Source organism: Alternaria incomplexa, assembly GCF_024043165.1.
Source record: "Alternaria incomplexa strain BMP 0042 chromosome Unknown scaffold_6, whole genome shotgun sequence".
NCBI lineage: Eukaryota > Fungi > Ascomycota > Dothideomycetes > Pleosporales > Pleosporaceae > Alternaria > Alternaria incomplexa.
This window is the reverse complement of record NW_026249855.1, coordinates 877,123-889,965: the sequence shown is the minus strand read 5'-3', so window position 1 is coordinate 889,965 and position 12,843 is coordinate 877,123. Positions and strand designations below refer to the sequence as shown.

General features: G+C 52.5%; 3 protein-coding genes across 3 annotated transcripts; 2 read left to right on the top strand and 1 right to left on the bottom strand.

Annotated features, from left to right (window-relative positions):
* Positions 1-4: 4 nt before the first annotated feature.
* Positions 5-2,497, bottom strand: J4E90_004852 (uncharacterized protein; the record flags this gene model as incomplete). The annotated part of the gene is made up of 2 exons (XM_051434413.1): positions 5-2,289; positions 2,344-2,497. The coding sequence occupies 2 exons, from the start codon at positions 2,495-2,497 to the stop codon at positions 5-7; spliced, it is 2,439 nt and encodes an 812-aa protein (XP_051291669.1).
* An 854-nt stretch (positions 2,498-3,351) lies between these two features.
* Positions 3,352-10,968, top strand: J4E90_004851 (uncharacterized protein; the record flags this gene model as incomplete). The annotated part of the gene is made up of 7 exons (XM_051434412.1): positions 3,352-3,462; positions 3,517-5,294; positions 5,421-6,926; positions 7,078-7,471; positions 7,536-10,437; positions 10,491-10,598; positions 10,649-10,968. The coding sequence occupies 7 exons, from the start codon at positions 3,352-3,354 to the stop codon at positions 10,966-10,968; spliced, it is 7,119 nt and encodes a 2,372-aa protein (XP_051291668.1).
* A 952-nt stretch (positions 10,969-11,920) lies between these two features.
* On the top strand, positions 11,921-12,670 carry J4E90_004850 (uncharacterized protein; the record flags this gene model as incomplete). The annotated part of the gene is made up of 1 exon (XM_051434411.1): positions 11,921-12,670. One exon carries the CDS (start codon positions 11,921-11,923, stop codon positions 12,668-12,670), a length of 750 nt encoding a protein of 249 aa, XP_051291667.1.
* Between the last annotated feature and the right edge of the window lie 173 nt (positions 12,671-12,843).

The window sequence follows — 12,843 nt, the reverse complement described above, 5'->3', positions numbered from 1 at the left end:
ATCTTCACCCATAGCTCGGATCGTTCCACTGCGTCTCTGAATAGTAGGAGCTTCCATTCTTATTGTTGCCTCCATTTAAGTCCAACTTGGCCATAAACTCGGGGGGTACGGTGGGAATGTATTTCCGCTCTCGTTCTTTGTTAACACCCCCGAATCCGGCACCGTAGGTGATGAGCATGTCCGTTGACGTTGGGAGTGAAAATGGCAGCATGTACGACGGGTCCAAGAGAAGCTCGTCCGGTGGCTCGTCCTTCTCGTCTTCTTCCGACATGCGCGAAGGCGCAGGCGATGGTTCGACAGGTTTATCGGAAGTAGGCCTGACAGGCGTGGTTGGTACTGATTCCGATGCTGGCGGTGGATTGGGCGACTTTGTGCGTGCGGCTTTACGATCAGCAGCAGCTTTTTGCAGATGTACAATGTACTTGGAAGCGCTTTTCGGAAGGCCCTTCTCGCCCACTTCGGGCCGGTAATATTTCGCGGTGTGTAGTAGCTGTTGGGGCGACAGACGTGTAAGCTGTTGCAGGGTACCCACGAGCGACTCTAGGTCTTCCCCGAGTGAAGAGAAGCATTGAAGCCATTGTAGAAGTTGCACTAGAGGCTCGAGATGCCGTTTAGCAGCGTCCGCGGTGTTCTCTCCGGTAGAAGTCATGGAGCCGTTCTCGTAATGTTCGGGTTGCCGGTTGTTGGAACGAGCCCAGTCTTCGAGCGTCGAGACGTTCATGCGTATTTGCATAGCTTTTGTCCGCGCAAGATACTTCCGGTTCGACATTATGCGGTTAAAGACTTCGGCGGAGAGCCAGTAAATGAGCTGCGATAGCACCTGCGCAGCAATGACAGAGTGCACATCGTACAGATCAAGGACGAAGAGGGTGGATGATAGGAGAGAAGTGATGTTTCGCGGCGATGGCTGTGCTCTGCGCTTTGGAGATGGCGGTCGGAAGCGTTTCTCGAGGGGTTCTAATGGCTTTGCCTTGGGTTTGGAACGAAATATTTTCCATTCGTGTTGGAACTGTACGTCTTCGAAACCAGGCATGGGCTCATGGTCGAGCATTGCCTGGTCCAAGTTCTTGTCCATCCTTCGCTCAGCGTCACGGATGATCAAGATGAATATCTCATTGATAAGTTCTGCCATCTGCAGTTGAAACTCAGTAGTCGCACTCGTGAGCCCGCCGTCTTTCTTGAGGTAATGTAAAAGCAGTGTCGCATTGGACATCCAGAAGGCCAGCACAGTCATATCCCACTGGTGCTTTTCTACAACGTCGTTTATCTTGTTCATGGCAGATACCAGCAGGGTCTCGAGAAGTTCCGGGTTCGCATGATAGTGTGCGTAGCGTGCACTCAGGAAGAGTATGTTTGCGGGAACTGGCTTTTGCGACGGAGAGCGCTGCGGCGTCATGTTTGTGATGATAATGTCCAGTATACGTTCCAGCTCGCTTTCTTGGAAGACAAACATCTGGTCGTTGAGACACCTGTCCCAGATGAACTCCTGCGCTTCTTCTTCTGGCTCTTCAGGTGACTCGGGCTGCTCGTCCAAGCCAAGGTTGCCGATGTCAACCTCGAGATTGAACGCACTCTCCATCATCATGCGCCGTTTCAAGTCGTTCTCCTGCATTTCTTGCTCAAAGCGGTCCTGAGAGAATCCAGAGCTGTAGAAGTCGTCACCAACACCAACGTTGCCAATCGCGTATCCGCTCTCGTGTAGATAGTCGGACAGCTCGGTGTTGGGCTCGACGAAATCGAACGCGGTCCTTCCTCCAGAAGACTTGACATCTGTCGATGCACCGTGGTCGAGCAGAAGTTTGACGATGGCCTTGTGCCGGTTTGTCATGGCCCACATGAGCGGCGTCCAGCGATTCTTGTCCTGCATATCAACAGTTGCGCCCTGCTCGAGAAGTGTAGCTGCCACGTCCTCGTGTCCAAAACAGCTTGCGTAGACTAGTGGCGGCGTGCCTTCGGCGTCGACGCCGTTGATGTTGATGTATTCCCGCGTTTTCCCATCCAGCAGCCGCTTCACTCTTTCCAGCTCGCCATTCGAAGCGGCCAGTGTAAAAAGCCCCTGTAAAGCCTCTTTCTTTTCCTCGTGTGACAACTTGTCGTCGGCGACAACCTTGGCCTCGTCGCCTGCATTGTCGTTCTTGAGGCGCGCTTGGTGGGCCAGCATCTGCACTAGGCGACTATCGCTGTCCTCGAGCTGCTGCATGTCTTCGTCGCCAAACGTCGGGTCGTCGAGCGAGAGGTTGAAACTGAGCGGGCGGGCGGGCATGGGGGTGGTGAGAAATTGCGACTGCCCTAGGCGACGTCAGTTCCCCGTGGTTCATTGCGCCTTCCCTGTCCGACACTTACCCTGCCAGGCGTCGTAGATCTCGGTTTCCTCATTCATGATGGTGACAGGTCGCCTGTCATTGAGGGAAGTGGGCAGGTCCGAGGGGAGTTGTCGTGGCCTCATAGGTTCCCCAAGGTCGCCTGAATAGGCATGCTCGTGGTCGGGCGAGTCCATTGTGTGACATTGAATAGGGTGGATGTGGAAGGATGTTGTTTGCTATGACAGCGGCTACCTCTGCGGAAGATGCATGTGTCAAATGTCGAGGGATGCCCGGTCGCCTGTGGTGGGGCAGCTTCAGTCTAACGGTGGCCGGCAGGCAGAGGGTGCTATGGGGGCGAAAGTCGGTTGCAGTGGGAAATTGCGACTGCGCGTATTGCTGACCCGCCCGGCGGTTGTCGTAATAATGCAGCGTCGGTATGCAGATGATGCAGACGGCACTACTGGCCCTGAACCACGATGATGTCGCTACCAACGGCTCCAGCCCGAGGGCTAACGCGCCAGGCCGATCTTCCGCTATGCCAGATACAGCCGTCCCAACTTGCGCGGGGGATGCTCCGCGTGCCAGCCACACATGGTCCACGTTGATATTCGCTGCAGATGCGTGCTTGGTTTTGGTTTCAGGGCGCGTTGGGCTGGGCAGGGAAACGTTACTTTTGCGTGCGGTGCGTTGGGCGCAAACTTCCGCTACAGCGAGCCCATGTCGACTATGACGTCTAAGACCAAGCGCGAAGTCTGAGCGCATCTTCGTAGTCCGTCTGCTGTGGCTGGAATGCCATCAGTAAGCACTCCACATGCGCGTCTGCTCCCTCTAGAACACTGGCATCAACAGCCTACCGGACTCTCCTTTACGCCCCTCCCGTCGCTCCCAATACTCCCGACGACCGCGCTCTTGACATGGCAGTCGCGCCCCGCTGATGCTGTGATGGATAGATCGAGCGCCTGGCGACTTTACCCTACATATTGATTATCTACATCCCACCCAGAGCATGTCTTAGATCCCTGGCGGTTTCGAACATCGGAAAGACACAATGACTCGATCGGAAGGAGGCGGGCGCACGCAGCACTTCTCGCACATCTTTGCGCGTCTGCAGGAGCTGCAGAACTATGGCTGGGACACGGACATTGAGCCCTTCCACTCAGTAAGAGGCGTCGCATAGCCTAGGTAGTCGCTGCACCATGCTAACGTCGAATAGTCGTATGATAACTGGCATTTCTTCGGTTACGAGAAGCAAGCGCCCCGGCAGGATCGCCCTCAGTCAAGAGGAAGGAGCGCCGTAACCTCCCCCACCTCTTTCAAGCTGTCGCATTCGCCCGACTCCCTGACCCGAAGCCGCCCAACCATAACACGCACTCACCGCAGTTCGGGCTCAGATGCGAGCGCCTCTACCGTACAAACACATCGCACCAACACCACCGCCAAAGGCGTGGCGAGAGAAGGCCGGACCGTCGTATGCCGTGTCTCGCAGCAGACTCTGCGCCTCGAACGTGAGTTCCAGCTCGCCAAACTCGTCGTCAAGGAGTCGGATCCAGAGTGCAAGCACTTTGTTCGGCCCATAGAGTTTGTGAGGCTATCGACCAAAGCCGGCGAGGAGCCTCTTGTCGCCAGCATATTCGAAGCCCCGGGGCCCAACTACCTCAACGACTTGGTCAACTTCGGCCCCAATTTCTGGAAGGTTGGCAGTCATGGACAGAGCGGTCAATCAGATGCTTCATTGCCCAACCGTGGAATACCTCTCCTTACCTTCCTCGACTTTGCCGTCGGATCAGTCGAGTGTCTGGAAATATTGCACCACGGTCACGAAATTGTCCATGGAGAAATTCGGGGCGATGCCTTCCATTTCGCTGAGAACGGGACAGTCAAGATGATCAATTTTGGATCAGGCGCACGATCTTTCGAGAACGGACTGACAAGCGCCGGTTGGAGTACCCTGTCAAAAGAGACTGGCATCGAATTGAAATTGGCCTTCATATCCCCTGAACAGACTGGTAGAATGCCCGCTGAACCCGACACAAGAACCGACATCTACAGTCTTGGCATTCTCTTCTACACGATGCTCTGCGGGCAGACGCCATTCGAAGGCGCTACGGCTCTCGATGTCATGCAGAACGTCATTAGCAAGCGAATTCCTCCAATTTCTTCCCGACGACTAGACATCCCAGAGGCTCTGTCTGAGATCATACAACGTATGACGCAGCGCAATATTGAGGAGAGATACCACTCTACTTCAGGCTTGAAATTCGATCTCTTTCGTATCCGCGAGCTTCTTTACGATGGAGATGTAGAAGGATTGAAGGCCTTCCATGTAGGCACCAAGGACATCAGTTGCTTCTTCAACTTGCCCCTCAAACTAATCGGGCGTGAGAAAGAACGCAAGACTATAGTGGACGTGATAGAGCGCGTAGCGAGGCATCGTCGGAGTAACGTCAAAGCGTTGCAGAGCCTGAGCTCAGGTTCCTCCTTTTCAGATCAACGACGAGACCTGCAATTTGACGACATCATTTCCGAAAGCACTAGCTCAAGAGGCTCCGACAGCAGGCTCAACAGCGTTTCGGCAGATGGTCCTGTATTCATGGAAAGCGCTCGGTCGATGCAACAGGGCTCCCAAGATAGTGTGGCACAATCAGAATCATCAACGGCTGAAGGAAGTGTGGACAGTCGGCCCCAACTGCAATCCGCGAGCCGAGGCCGTTCCAACAATAGCATTGAAAGCACCGGACTCTATTCTCGCAGCCACCAATCCAATGATGGCCTAAGAACTCTAGCCAGCACGCGAAAACTAAGGCGCAAGGCGCGATGTGAGGTGATAGCCATCGCCGGTGCCACCGGGTTGGGTAAATCTCGTCTCGTGCAGAGCGTACAGAGCACAGCAAGGAGCACTGGCTACTTCGCTATGGCTAAATTTGATCCCGCCAAGAAAGCACCATTTGACCCTATTCTTCGGCTGATGTCTTCTTTCTTCCGCCAAATATGGTAAGTCTCTTTGAGAACTACTCTCAATGCTCGCAATTGTACTAACGTCGGCCAGTATGTACAGTCATCTTAGACATTCCTGTTCCCCTACAGCAGCTACTAACTTATATCTCTCTGTCTAGTCAGTGAGGCGGACGTAACAACTGAATTTCACCAGAGATTGCGCCATTACCTCAGGAACAGTGGAGTTTGGGCGGTGCTACGAACCTACCTTGATCTACCGGAATGGCTCTTGAACACGAACGGAAAGAGCCCGCAACAGAAGGACACGGAGCCCACTAAGGATCTGACTCGACGGGCATCATCTCCTGCCGTTCACTGCGGATCAGCTGGACATACCGCCGAGGCTTGGCTACGAAGCGGAGGTGCTTCGAAATCTTCCAGATTCATGAATGTCTTCATAGATGTTCTACGACTCCTGGCAATGCACAAGCTCTGCACATGGAGTTTGGAAGATGTTCAGTATGCCGATCCCGAAAGCGCTGAGCTGATTCATCACATCGTGCAAGCCAAAATTCCGCTTGTTCTCATGCTCACGTACAGCGACGAAGAGACCCTACCCCGAGAACTCACCCCGCTACTGCGTCACGCTACTAGAGTACAACTTCTTCCTTTTGTAGAGGCCCAGACGGCCGACTACGTGGCTGAGACGCTACACCGGGACCATCAGTATATCCTTCCTCTAGTAGCGGTAATTCAGGAAAAGTCTCGAGGCAACCTCTTCTATATACGCGAGATACTAGACACTTGCTATCGGAAACGTTGCGTGTACTACGAGTGGCGGGAGAACACCTGGGTTTTCGACTTAGACAAAGTCTTCGCCGTTTTCGAGAGTCCAGAGTATGGATCATCCGTTACGACTGACTTTATAGCAAAGCGGTTGACAGAATTACCATCTTCCAGTAGGAAGCTCTTGGCGTGGGCATCCCTCCTGGGTGGTACTTTCTCGTTCGAACTTCTGAAGAAGCTCCTTCAGCCTACAAACAAGCCCGCAGCTCATGGGAGGCTACCACTTTTCGAGAGAGACGAGTCTGCCGTCACAGCTCTTGATGCAGCATTGAAAGCCTACGTACTCATGCCTGCTGAACAAGATGCTCGATTCAGATTCAGTCACGATCGGTACCTTACAGCGGCTGTGAACTCCCTCGACAAGGAATGGGATACACAGTTGATGCACTTCACCATTGCCAAGATGATAACTTCCGGCGAGGAGTACAACGACGACTCAACTTCAGGTTCTAAGGCGTTGTACATGCAGAGTCGCCACATCTGTCTCGCTGCAGAACTGATCAAGACCAAGGAAACAGTGCGAGCTCCATTCCGTGATATGCTATATCAAGCTGGAGAAACTGCATGCGAGTCGGGTGCGCGATCAACTGGCATCTACTACTTCGCACATAGCCTCATGCTTCTGCAAGACGATCCATGGGACGACAATAGGCCGGACGTATCCTACCAAGAGACGTTGCAACTCTTTGTGCGCTCGGCAGAATGTTATTGGCATCAGGGCATGTTCGATGAGGCTCTTAGCTTGATCCGGACGACCTTCCAGCATGCCCGCGATCCCTGCGATATGGCTAGTTCGTTCATTCTACAGTCTAGGGTGTTCGCTATTCGCGGCGACAGTTTCGGGTAAGTAATGTTCCACATCCCTTCGGTGCATGCGCCTGGAGCAGGTTTCACTCTTGCAAGATAGCATGACCTTTGGAACTTGCATGTGTACCTGTCGCCTTTCATCACTGCAACTATCGCGACAGTCAGCTAACGACATCACCATCTATAGTGCGTTCCAGGCTCTCAAAGATTGTTTGTCTTTGCTCAATTCCCCTATTCCTCCGACAACATGGGAGGCGTGCGATGCTCAGTTCCAGCAGATATATGGCACGCTTCAGAACATCGACAAGGAAGAACTGCTCAAGCGGCGTCCGTCTCCTGATGACCGTGTCCTGATGACTATTGGACCTGTCTTCATCGAACTCCTTAGTGCGGCGTTCTGGTCGAACAGCCTGCTTTTCTATCAGGCGACGCTGAAGCTTATCACCGTCCATCTCGAAAAGGGTACCATGTCACAGGTTGCCCTTGCATACGTGCATCTGGGCACTGTTGCGGGCGGTCGTTTCGGAATGACGAATTTCGCAGTCGACATGGGTGCGATTGCAAAGCGAATCTTTCAGATGGTAAGTTCTGGCTATACGAAGTGCACGTGAGATATATGCTGACTTCATACCTCTACCTCTGCAGTTTCCTGAAGACTACTACACCCTGGGACGAGGTCAAACTTTGCAGCCAATGTTTCTGGGTCACTTGGAAGCGCCTGTAGGCGATCTCATACCGAGCTTAGAAGCAGCCTTGCAGGCTTCACTAACTGCTGGCGATCGCATCCTCACACTTCTAAATCTTGGTGTACAGGCTCACTTTAGGGTCATGGCTTCATACGACGTCGCAGAATTGGAAGCCTGGATTGAAGAAACACCGCTCGATATGCGAAATTGGCAGAAAGACATGCGTGGAGGAGTTTTTCTCATGGCTGCTCGTCAATATGCAAGAGCGCTCCAGGGAAAGACTGACTCAAGCAACGCTCTTTCCCTCCTCTCGGATGACGATCACAATGAGGTCGAGTACATTGAGTTCCTCGAAAATACGGCCAGCAATCCCAAGCGTCCCAAGTCTATATATCTTGCAACCAAACTTCCGTTGTTGGTACTCTATGGTCATCATTCGAATGCAGTGGCTCTTGGGGAGATGCTACTGCCAATGCTGAGCAGTCTCTGGTCAGAACGACTCAATTACTCGGTCCGATACTACTTATCGTTAGCATACATGGCTGTTCTTCGAGAGAAGCCCGCTCATAGCCGGAGAGACGAGATGGTAAAACACGTTCATGAGACCCTCAAATTGCTCGAGACATGTTGCACCACCACTGATGTCAACTACCGGGGCTGGATACATCTTCTCACTGCCGTCCTCGGGGATGTTAATGCCGATCCGCAATCCGCGCTGGAGAATTATGAGGCAGCCATGGAGCATAGCGAACGTTACGAGTTTGCATTGGACGAAGCGTTTGCTCTCGAGCTCTACACTGGATGGTTGGTAGACAAGAAGGCCTACAGGGCGGCCCGACACTCTTTGAAAGACTGCATCTCGGTATATCGGAGGATGTCAGCATACGGAAAAGCAAATCACTTCGCGAGTCGGTATGAGTGGCTAGTGCGTAGTGGCGCCTCGCTCACGACAGTGGACCAAGCTGTGCAAACCTCCCTCGTAGATACGGGTAACACGGCCTTCAGACTGGAGCAAAATGACCATGATCAATTTCTGGGCGCGGAGACTGCAGTCGATCGAACACAGAACTGGATTGTCCCGGAAACACGGCGCCAAGAGTCTGCTCCAGCTCTACACAACGGTCTCTCGGCTGTCGGTCTGGACATGCTAGACCTATCCTCAATCTTGGAGTCGAGTCAAGTCTTGTCTAGCGAGCTCGTCGTCGACAAGTTGATGGCGAAGATGAGTACCATTTTGCTCGAATCTACGGGCGGTACCTTGTGCGGCATAGTGATTGAAGACTCACAAATCGAATGGTCGATCGCATGCGTTGCCACCAACGAGCCTGACAACGACAGTGGGGTCTCTTCCGGCGTCACATCCTTCCCTGCTAGTCAACCTTTAGATACTGTGGACGATGTTGTTGCGCGGCAAGTGACGCTCTACACACTCCGCTTCCGAGAGATAGTCTTCGTCCAGAATCTACTAGAAGACGACCGCTTCTCCAACGTTTCTGACGCCTACCTCCAACGGAATCCCGAGGGGAAGGCAGTCATCTGCATCCCGATTCTGCACAGCGATCACCTTCTTGGTTCAATATACGTCGAGGGCCCGCCGAATTCGTTTACCGAACGTAACACCCAGGTGCTTCGGTTACTGGTGAATCAAATTTCCATCTCCTTAGCCAATGCACTGCTTTTCAAAGAGGTGGAAAGAGTATCCGCAAGCAACGAAGCCATGCTTGAGATGCAGAAACGCGCTTTGTCACAGGCGCGGGCAGCAGAGATCAAGGCGAAAGAGGCTGAAGCCATAGCTGTGCGTAACATGAAGCTGAAAGAAGAAGCCGCGAAGGCAAAGAGTTTGTTCCTGGCCAATGTGTCGCACGAGTTGCGTACTCCCTTGAACGGCGTGATTGGTATGTCTGAGCTGTTGAAGGCTTCACCGCTAAACTCGGAACAAACCGGATACGCCGATTCAATTCGTGTCTGCGCCGATACGCTGCTCTCGATCATTAACGACCTTCTGGATTACTCCAAGCTCGAGGCTGGCAAAATGAATGTCTTGGAGATGCCCATTTCATTGAGCGAAACAATTGCGGAAGTAGTCCGCGCTTTGGCCTACACAAACGCCGAAAGAGGCCTCAAAACCATTGAGCAATTGCATCTGGATCCAGAGATGCTCGTTATGGGCGACCCTGTTCGATTGCATCAGATCCTCATGAACTTGCTGTCCAACAGCTACAAGTTCACGCCACGAGGATCTGTCACTGTCCGCGCTGTTGTTGACCAAGAGACAGACGACTGGGCAGATGTGACATGCAGCGTTATAGATACTGGCATCGGTATTCCAGATGAACAGAAGCAGAAATTGTTCCTTCCTTTTTCGCAGATAGAGTCCAGCTCTGCTAGGAGCTACGGCGGCACTGGCCTTGGTCTGAGTATTTGCAAAGCTCTCATAGAGAACGTTATGCATGGTACAGTACGTCTCGACAGCCAGCCAGGCCAAGGTACAACAGTCACCTTTTCGTTGCGATTCAAGAAGGTGCCGAAAGCGCAAGCAGGCAGTCAGCAGCAAAGGACACGAGAGCCAGACCCTATGGCTAGGTTCTCAAGTCAGGAAAACAATGGCCATGAGCAACTGTCGGGTTCCTGCATCGATCTTTCCACGATACCCAGACGAGAACTACGGGTCTGCATTGCGGAAGACAACTTGATCAACCAGCGCATCGCAATCAGCTTCGTGCAAAAGCTTGGCTTCAAATGCGACGCTTATCTCGACGGATACAAGACTATCGACGCTCTTGAGCGTGCTTCGGAGAATGGTCGCCCCTTCCATCTTATTCTCATGGATGTGCAAATGCCGCATTGTGATGGCTACGAAGGTAAGGATTGCTACTCGCGCCTCGGCTAGCACCTGAATACTGACTATGTATAGCTACGAAACTGATCCGCAAGCATCCCAATCCCGAGATTCGAAATGTACTCATCATTGCCATGACCGCTTCCGCTATACAAGGAGACCGCGAGAAGTGCCTGGAATCCGGTAAGTTCTGGCAGCTTGCTCCACGTTTGAAACATACGCTGACCTAGTAGGTATGAACAATTACCTCGCGAAACCGGTTCGCGCGCAGACGCTCAAAGCGCTACTGGACTCGTACCTGAACAAGAACAAGGAGGTGGAGGAAATCCCCAATCTTGCGATCGAGGCGAAGAAGTTGGTCAAACAAGCATTGAACGAAGCTGAAGCGCTGCCTGATGTCACGAGTGGACACAAGGATCTCGAGAAAGACGTGCAAAATGGAAATGCTGCAGAAGACGGGAAGAAGCTGGAAAGGCCGTCCAGCGTTCGTATGAGCACCACCCAACACATATTACCCAACGGCAAGACGGAGCCTGTACCGCCTTCCGAGTAAACCGCATTTTCTTGGCCAATTTAAGGATTGACTGGTGGATGATTTGCGGCTTTTCGAGTTCCCGTTCGCGTTGTTATAGGCGGATCGTTCTTGCATCGCATGGCGTTACGCTCACTGAAGGAAATCAGAGGTGACTTCCTTCATGTCCAGGTACATCGTAGCATTCTCGCCGGCAGCGCTTGATGATCGAATGTTCGCTATAGTGCGAATTTGAATATACCCGTTCGTTCTGTTCATCGTGTTGACTCAATCTTCTTCCTGTCAAAGCTTCACCGTGCGGGGTTACGATACGATGCAATGACGGCCCAGCACGCACACTCTCAGAACAGACATTTCGACGCGTAAGCTCGCAGCACGAGCAACCTCACGGCATCATTGTGCTCGCCGGATCATCGGCCAAAGCACGACTTGGCGTCAGCTCCCTAACCAGCGTGTCGCCGTCCCCACTTTAATTAACGCCGAAAAATGCCGCGCACCCTGCGGCGCAGTGACTGAACCACGAAGTGGCTCATGAAGTGGCTCAACAAAGCGGTGGCACAGTCGCTGCCAATAGATCGTCACTAGAGTCAGCGTCCCGCGACACAACTTTTACACCTTATACAACACCGGTGGTGAGGATGAGTCTGCCCTCGCAGATCTGCATGTCAGAAAAGGGCTTGCGTCACCCCCTTCCCCCTTCTCGGCTAACGGGATGTGCGTTAATTGGGCGTGGGCGCTGGGTTAGCCGGCATCCACGGTTGAGTTTGTTGGCAGAGGGTTGAGTCTGTTGCCTTTCTTCCTGGTTTTTAGTTTTTCTCTTTCATGAGTTTCACTTCTTTCACCATACGTATGCTCTAGGAACTGAATATTCACAACGATACGCTTGATCACACCTCTATTGTTCTATTTAGACTAATCACTATCTTGACTACTCCACGAAAAGACAACTGGGTTGAATATTGACACAGACACCATGACACGACCATCTCTAGAATCCAAGCGACATCACACCTTCGGCCTTCATCGCAGCAGAAGCCACCTGTCCAGCAAACCATCCTCTTCACACCTCTTCGAAGGCACCGACGCTGTACTCCAAAAACGCAAAGTTGCTCTCCAAAAAGTCATAGACACACACCACGCTCTCGAACTGAAATACGGCCACGTCGCAACACCAACGAGTACCACCAGCGAACGGCCGACTTCATCATCTTCCTCGATCTCCTACGACCCTTTCACAACAGACTTCGGCGACCTATCTATACCCGACGCTGAAGTGCGCACCTTCCGCTACCTGCTTTACAGATGGGACCACGACAGCTACACGCTCGACCCGGAATTTGACAAGGCGATTGAGAGACGAAGAGAGAGCTTCGAAGAAGCGGCGATAAAGCATTTCATCAGCCGAGTTGCGCTGTGGGATGCCAGTGGGCAGGAGCAACAGACCCAGTCACGAAGCGTGTTCTCAATTTTTGGCAGGCGAAGGAGATCGCGGGCGAAGAGCGATGCGAGTAGGATGCTGGGAATTGCAGAGACGGCGAACGAGGATCCTGGTTTAGACGCGTTGAAGGAGGTTACTACGAGAGAGGGGTTGGCGCAACTACTATTGACGTTATTGGCAAAGGATGATGCGCCAGCAACCACGAGATTGAGAGAGGAGTGCAAGCAGGCAATACATGAGTGGTATCAGGTGAAGATCATCACAGATGGGTCGAGTGACAGTTAAGAGGAGGTGTCTTTTCATTGTCTAGTTGGACTCGGTAAAAGCCGTGGCTATCATACATTCAGATATACTGCATCGGTAATAAATCATGGCTTTCGGGTTAGAGGAATGTAAATTTGTGCAGATGTGACAAAGTCCATTGTTTTTGTCCTTGCTGTGCCCAGTGATGTCATTAG